Source organism: Populus euphratica, unplaced genomic scaffold (genome assembly GCF_000495115.2).
Source record: "Populus euphratica unplaced genomic scaffold, PopEup_1.0 scaffold336.1, whole genome shotgun sequence".
Lineage (NCBI taxonomy): Eukaryota > Viridiplantae > Streptophyta > Magnoliopsida > Malpighiales > Salicaceae > Populus > Populus euphratica.
Genome location: NW_011500225.1, coordinates 47,291 through 55,875, shown reverse-complemented (window position 1 = coordinate 55,875; position 8,585 = coordinate 47,291). Strand labels below are relative to the sequence as shown.

Sequence of the window (8,585 nt, the reverse complement as noted above, 5' to 3'; positions counted from 1 at the left end):
ACCACAGCTGCTGCGCATTATTATTCTGGTGGATAGCTTGTTTTCCCTCCTTGTATCTCTTTTTCCTCGATTTTTCCTTTTTAAATCTACCAATTTTGATTGAGAGGGGGGCGCAAAACAAAGAAAACACTTCTCTTTTCCATAGCCACTCACCATCTCGTATAATGGGCATGAAAAGCTTGTGTGCGTAGCGAGTGGAAATGCAGGTACTTTTTACTACTAGCAGAATACACGGTGAATATCATGACATTGACCAGCTTCAAGAATCATTGCAATATCACGTCCGAGCTCTCCGAGGACGTGTATAAAAACTGATGCTGAAAAGCACCCAAGAATGTTCCGATGCAAGTGATCACAAACTCGATATGCATGTGCAGTCAGATCTTAAAGCAAATCAACTTAAAATTCTCACCTTGTGTCCATGAAAGATTAATTATTTGATGCAGGCCTCTAGTAGGGATGTCAAACAAGTGATCATCGAAGCACAATGAATGCAAGCTGGAAGAAGATGAGAAGAAAGCATGGAATTGTAATTGGCAGATGACATGAATGGCTCACAAAACCCCTTGTCCAGAGGAACCAAAGAGCAGATTTCCTTTTATTCCTTTATAAAAAGAGAAGCAACAAAAATTGGGAAAGCAAACAATAACTTTTACGCAAAACGCATTAAAGAACATAGAGAAATTGTCTCAATGTGTACTTTCAGGAGAATGATGTATCCGACTTAAAATTACCGACTCAGACTCATTTGATCCAGGCATCAAAGCCCCAGATGCCTTGAGAGAATCATCCGAAAAAAATAAAGGACCACATATTGCATCACCAGACCCCCGCCCTTCTTCAGCACATTGCAAAGCATTATCTTCTGCACCTTCAGCAGGTGAAATGGAGGAAGCTTGGGATGCATTATCAGGGCTTGGGATGCTTCCCTCTACACCTTCTGAATTGCCCGGCTCAGATGGCACCCCATCAATCTTATTACCACTATGAATTTCTACAGGCTTTTCCAGATTATCTTGACTAAGAGCTTGATCAGGAAAATCCTGGGAGGGGGTGCAAGCCTCAGCATAATCCTTCGAAACAAGTTCTACTGATTCCTCATGGGTATCAGCAGGTGGAACATCTTCAGCTTTCTTCTGATCTAAATTCAGCTCTGGAACATCATGCATTTCTTCATCCTGATTTAAAACCGGTTCTTCTGCTTTATGCCCATCATCAATAGGCTCATCTTTTACTTTGGTAGTTGAAATAGCATTTATTGTTCCACCATTAACAATTGGCAAGCCACTCAGACCTACTCTCTCCTTCTTGTAGTAATCCATGGCTCTCTGCAAGGAAGGAACCAGAATGTCAGAGTGAAAGAATTGGCACTGAAGAATTAATCAAAAAACAATTGAGAAGCATAACATGAAAAATAAAGTTAAGACCATGTCAAATACTGTTTGCAGTCAGACAGGATCAGATTGGAAATGACAGCGATATGCCAATGTTGCAACACCAACAAAAAGAAGTGCAGCCCAAATCCATTAGATCATGCTTTATATACCATCCATTCCTTTGGTTATTATCCTACATCCAATCTCTCCCATATTTTTTTACCAGATCTCAATAGAAATACACATTTTCCTCATTAACACAGTGGCAAGATGACTTGTATATCTGAAAGATATTTTCTGTATATGAACAATAATTATGCATGGGTTGGAAAAAAACAGATCTAGCAATCGTAATTAGCAGCAAAAGAAAGGTAGGCATCACAAGCTGCAAACTCTCATTAACTAAACGCCTATGCAATTTTTGCTTCCACTTAACAAGTAGGAAATCCTGGTAATTTCCCTCAAGCAAAAATAAGGAGATAGAAGGTCACAAAAAAAAAAATCACCGTGCTTCTTCAAATGACTCCAATTGATCATGACTAGATTCACAAACATGCACAGACTAATCACAAATAATTTGTTATATAATCCCTAATGATTTTACCTGAAAAACAGAATCTTTTGTGGCAGGAAGAAGTGAAAGGCTGAAAATGGAATTGAAACTTTTTGGCACTGCTCTTGCACCATCCTGTCACATCACAATAGCATAAAAATAAATTATAAACAGAACAAGGTACACATACACATACAAGGCCGTGCATGACAAATAGAGTCTCTTGCCTTTAAGTTTACAAGCATAACAATATCTTCATCAGCATTTGCACCCTGCTCCATGCTGAGCAAACTCATACATTGGCTATACAACTCTGGACTGGCAAGTTCTGTTGAAATGTCCAGCTTAGAGAGATAAGCACGGGCAAAATGACTCCTATCATCACTACTTCGCATTTTAGGCAGATCAGGCATCTTCTCAAGGGTAGTTTTAGGCATAGACCTCAAAGATTCTTTTGCTGAAGCAACAGCTGGCTTTGTTTCTACAATTTCTGCTTGGACCTTTTGATGAGTATTTTCATTTTGCGACTCGTGACCTACTTGTCCAGCCAAAACATTCTCCATAGGTGCCTGCACTGGAAAATCCTCTTTCACGGAAGCTGCTGGCGAGTCCATATTCACATCACCATTTTGTGTTTTCCATATATCAGTGCCGGTTTCCCATCCCCTACCATTCAACTGATGCCTATTCTGGTCCCATTCTTGCCCATATGCATGTGGTTCATCCCTAAACACACCATTATTTCCATCCCATCCATGCATTTGAGAAGGTCCTGACCCATCCATCATATTATGCCACCCAAGTGGTCGCAAATGACCAGAAAACCTGTCAGCATCAGGTATATGGTAAGGAATCCCAGAGTGGTTAATTTCCATAGAAGGCCTGGCACTGAACAGTGGTGGAGATGCAAAATGAGACATCATTGCTTGAAAACCTCCATGCGGCCCATGTTGGAAAGGCATGTAGCCATTTGGCATGGGTGAAGACCAGTTTGGGGTACCTCTCCAAGCATTTCCTGGACCTCTTCCCAGATTGGGATCGCCGCCTCCTCTCTTGTAGCGGGTGTTAACTCTATTATCTTCTTCTAGTGAACCCATAAAAGATGGGCTGCCACCTCCACCCCTGAAGGCATGTGGAGGAATCAAAGCAGAATTGTTCTGATTAGTTCTATTATAAAAGGATGAATCACCTGGAGTTGACTCATCTGATAGAGGCTTCTCCAAAGGTAAATCACAACCTAGTCTGTCATCAGCAGAGGGCAAATCTCTAGCACTGATGGAACCACTTCTCCTCCTTGCTGATTCTTCAATGTCAACACTCCGCCTGACACCAGTTCTGTTTGCATATCTGCGCTCATGGCTTGATGAAGGGGATCTGTCAACCAAACCCCGGGGTGAAGCTCTAGAACTTGAAGACCTCTCAATCGACAACTCACCCAGATGGCCATCATCCATTTTAATAGGTTTATCAGAAGACCTATACTTGGATGCTCTCTCTGATGTTACTGGGAAATCAGTAGCCTCTCTTGAAGAACTTGCTTTTGACCTCTGTTCGATCACAGCATCCCTGTACTTTGATTCTTCTGCTTTGAAATGCCTATAACAGAAAAAATAAAAACCATCACCATCTTCCAGTTTGATTCAAGAAATTACCTAAGATCAGTAAATAACTATAAAATTTTGTTTGATCATTGAAGTGGATTCCACATAAAAATAATTTAATTGGGACATCAATTTTAGAAATAGGTCAATAATCAGGGAGATAGGTTCTTTATTATACATGAATGCAATCTACCTACTACTAAAAGTGTGAAGCAAATGACTAAAAATGGAAATAAAATATTCGCCTAAGAAGTGTGAACCCTAGCACTCCACAAAAAGATAAAAATATACTTGTTTAGATAAAAATAGACTGATTTCATTTTTATTTTTTTTTATTCACACATGCTAGTGAACATGACTATGACATAAAAGTACTGCAATCTATTACACCAATAAATGGCTCTTCAATTTTGTCATAAGCAAGGTAGAGCAGCAGTTCTAATATACAAAAGAAATCTTGGAATCAAATCAACCTTCACAAGCAGAATTAAAGCACATGTCTAAGTTTACAATTTCCAAAACATAAAATATCAATTTGGAATTGTCATTTTATCTCTTCACTAATTTAAGAAATATTGATAGTTACCTGTACTCTTCAACAGCCCCATGTGAAATGGTATCTGGGGAAGTCCTCCGTCTATTACTGCTAACATTATTATCTATATGGGCTTGCCGTGATTGACACCTTCCCCTGTCATCTGATTCAACTCTCCCACTGCTCAAAGATTTCTTTTCCATGTCAGGATAAGGTGCCTTTATACCCTTTGATTTAATATCATTATAGTCATCATGATCTTCAGGAGATCTTTTCCTTCCCCTGCTATCTTTGTATCTGGCACTACGATCATCAATATGTGCCCCATCATAGTCAAGATTACGTTCATGGTCTCTGTCACAGTCTCGCTCCCGCTCCCTATCTCGGTCCCGATCACGGTCTCGTTCCCTATCACGATTACGATCATGATCACGCTCACGGACAATATCAAACTCACGGTCACGGTCACCATCTTGTGGCTTAGATTTCTTCTGAATTTCTGGACCATCCTTCTCATCCCTTGCATGCTTCTCGTCAGACCTGCTGTTAATGTTATCTCTTGTACCACGCTCATCTTTTTGCTTATCATCTCGATGCCTATTTTCCCTGCCCGTGTCTTCATGGTACTTGTCTCTATATCTATCATCATTGTGCCTCTCATCCTTTGGTTTTCCATCCTTGACAACATCCTCCCTTGAGGATAAGCGTTTTCCATTTGCATCTCCAAAATCATCCTGTTGCTTATCCCCATCAACAGAATCATCTCTCTTTCTCCTAATTCGTCTATCAGACTGGTTCTCTGATTCAGGACTTCGCAATTGATCATTTGCTGCCACAAGCATAAATCAACACGTAAACTTGATGTTCAGCAAGACGAGCCATGATGGGGGGGGGGAATAAAAAGGATTAAACAACAGGACCATGATATCCCAACTGCAAGAAGTGTACAGACATCTAAAGTAAAACATCAAGGCTGCTTATGTGTAAAGAAGGGGGGTTATAAATAAATAATCAAAGATATACCACCACTGCTGCTGGAATGACAAAAACAGGTAGCCAGCCCCCATGCAGACACATAGCCAACATGATGTAACAATTAATCATGTGCCTATCAGTATATCCAGTCAAGACAAACTAAGCATTATTAAAGTGTTTGGATATTCCCTCCTCACATTATTAAACCATCCAACACCCAAGACAAGATTGTCAACAGCATGCATTTCATAATTTCAGGAAAACAAATGAAGGCAATATGAAATATGTTGGATTGCTTCACTAAATCTAACAAAATAGCACAAAGAAACATGTTCTATGTCCTCCTCTCCAAATTACTGTATTTCCAATCTAATCTAATACTACTTCATAAAATATTCTCTTTGAATGCAGGATAGGAAAGATATCCTCGTTCATAATAACTTGGAAGATATCAGTAACAGCTCTTAAGAAGCAATTCAAGAAGATAGAAAACAAAAATTTGTAAGGCAATTTGCAACTCACATGAAGAATAACGTGCAGTAACAACAATGTGAAAATACAGAGGAAAATTTTACGTTGTTCCAAATTATTACTAACTAAAATAAGAAGATGCAGATAACAGGTATAATTTAACATTCCAAACTCATCTATGGAGATATATCATAAAGTCTTAACAAAATTGTATAAACAAGAGATCTTTTGCAGCAATGTTCCAAGAGGAATCTAAATGACACAAAGCTTACATAGAATAGTACATTGCGCATCAAATACACCAGAAAAACCATGTCAGGTTGAAAAAACCAATTGAGCATACAGGTAACTGTGCATGATATCTACAGTTATTTCAAGCAATCTAATAACTCCCTAGGTCCCTCAACACGTGTTGAATGTCAAAGGACTTGACAAACTCCAGCTAAAGTGGTAAAGTAGACAACACATTCACTGAGCAGGAGTGGAAGTAAATGGTCTTGATACCAAAAAAAATAGCCATCCATGATATCTTCATTGACTCATTTTACACCTAACTGTAATTTCTTAATGCACAGTATCAGTAAAATCAAATGAAATACTTTATTTACCTTGTCTCCAAGAAAACAACTTCAAATAAATAGGATTTTTAAAAACACTATAAATATGTTGGGGAACATGATGGAGTGTGGAGCAATGTAATGAAGAATGAAACAAGCGCCAATTTTTTTCTTCCATTGCATTCAATTATACTCCATTACGTTCTACCAAACATCTTGTAGGGACACTAAAAGTTGACTGGAAGAGAAAAGACTCTGTTCTCGAATCCATTCCCACAGTTAAATGGATTGTGCATCTGAAGTACTTAAAAGAGTATAGATCAGAAACAATGGATTGAAGATCAAACCACTTAATGTTAAATGGATAATTGTGTCATGGTCAACCATATCCAGGGGTACATGTAATGGGCAACTAAGTACTGATATATTTTCTTCTACTGTCAACTTTTTTCTATCATCAAATAACTAGAAATCATCCACAAAAAACATGAGCAAGTTATGTTAAATCTGTGTGCATAGCTTAACAAACTAGGGAAGGTGAATCCAACATATTAACAGATCACAAGTCCATTTTCAATTTTCCATACCCTACATATAACAATTTAGAGAATAAGCATTTGAAACCCTTTCCTTACACCTACAAGGACTGTCTGGTATACACAGGCAAGTATCATAGATTCTAATCTGGATTTCTTATATGCCTTAAATGCAGGCCTTCTTCTCATAACCACTGCTGATCCATTTTCACAAGGAGAAATTTCACATTTCAGTCTAAACCAAAATGAAAATGAAAATGAAAATAAACATGTTTTATTTCATTAGTGACACTCAAATCCTTATTAAATGTACATCTAAAATATCATAAACCAATTCCACATATTGATTAGAAATCCTCTTCAACTAGTAGAATCTAAATCATTTTAACTTATTAAAGACACTTCAACACACAAGACTCAAGGGACAGGCCAGGTAGAGGTGACTCAACAAGCACAAGTAAAATTCACAAAGAAAAGAAACCTTAAAGCTAAGCATTATTAAATTGAGCCCTCCAAGACCACAAATAACTAAACTTTCCCTTGTTTCATTAAAAAGAAAAAAAAAATTCCAGCAATCACTTCTAACAATTCAAAACAGCATTCTTGTAGTTTAACAAACAGCAAACAAAATAAGCACACATATCCACAAACACCCACATCCGACATTCAAAGAACACATTCCAACCATTACAAGCCAACCCATTGTTACCTTACCAGTTTTTTCAGAAACTTGTTTTCCTCCACGAGAATACTCCTCAACCTCAATCCGCTTCTCACTTCTCCCCTCTTTTCCTTTCTTTTCCCTCTCCCTCTCCCTATCCTTCTCCCTTTCCCTCTCCTCCTTTCTACTACTCTCCCTATACCTTCCCTCACTCTTCTTCTCCACGCTATCATCCCTCCTCCTACTCTTCGACCTCTCCTCGCTCCCTTTCTCCTTCCCCTTCTTCTCCCCTCTCTCCTCCTCTCCACCATTCCACCTATCATTGTTTTCCTCTGCTCTATCTTTTCTCCTCTTTGACGAAGAGGAGGAATATTCCTCTCCATATTCCCCATTTAAAGATTCCTTATTTTCTTTATTCTCCTTTAATTCTAACTTTCTCTTCTCGCTCGAAACCCTAACACTGCTACTATTGCTAATATTCTCCTCTTTCACCGCAGCGGCTGCCTTTTTCTCTTTCAAGCTCGAATTTTTCTCCGAATCTGAATACTCTCTCGAGCTATGCTTGCTCGATTTGTGTCGGGAACTTCTCGTCATCCTCACTAAATCCCCGACCTCTCAAAATTTTGAAGTTGAAACCCTAACAAAATCGAAACTGTAAAAACCCTAATTTTTCAAAATCATCGATTACTAATCACTAATCGAATCCAAAACCAAACCCTAATTTTTGAAAATCTGAAGATCCTAGAAGTAAGTCACAAGCCCTAACTTGAATTGAGTAAGAGAGATTTTTATCGTAAACGGAGAAGACAGATCGCCGGCGGGATTGGGTGTAAGAAAGGGATGGGAGTTTGAGAAAATTACGAGAGAACCAAGAGGAATAGAGACTGGATATGAAGTCGGTTAGGGATAAATTTGGAATAATAGAGATTTATGTGATTTTGAAGAGCAGAGGAAAAACGCATGTGTTTCTTTGTGTGATGAATTTGAGGGCCTTGTGTTGTGTTTGATGAGTGACTTGGAGAAGACCTTGGATAGAGATGGTTTTATATAAACTATATTTTAGTCCTCATAAGTTTCACTTTATTTATTTTCAGTTGCTTATGTTTTAATTTTTTAATATTGTGATTTTAAGAGATCATTGTTGATCTTTCCACATTCTTTTTTTGAGAAATCTAACACAATAGTTAAAATAAAATCCCATCAATAAATTAAATAGATTCAATTATTGATTTTTTTCGTATTTTTAAAAAGATATAAAGTGAAACAATTAAGAGTCAAAATAAGTGATATAAAATAATTAAAAGTCAAAGTATTAAATTA

At 37.9% G+C, this 8,585-nt stretch overlaps 1 protein-coding gene across 1 annotated transcript; it reads right to left on the bottom strand.

Moving 5' to 3' along the window:
• Positions 1-541: 541 nt before the first annotated feature.
• On the bottom strand, positions 542-8,278 carry LOC105112358 (uncharacterized). The gene is made up of 5 exons (XM_011008042.1): positions 7,319-8,278; positions 4,117-4,894; positions 2,157-3,525; positions 1,981-2,064; positions 542-1,328 (listed from the first exon to the last, which is right to left on the bottom strand). The coding sequence occupies exons 1-5, from the start codon at positions 7,857-7,859 to the stop codon at positions 690-692; spliced, it is 3,411 nt and encodes a 1,136-aa protein (XP_011006344.1). The 5' UTR covers positions 7,860-8,278; the 3' UTR covers positions 542-689.
• Between the last annotated feature and the right edge of the window lie 307 nt (positions 8,279-8,585).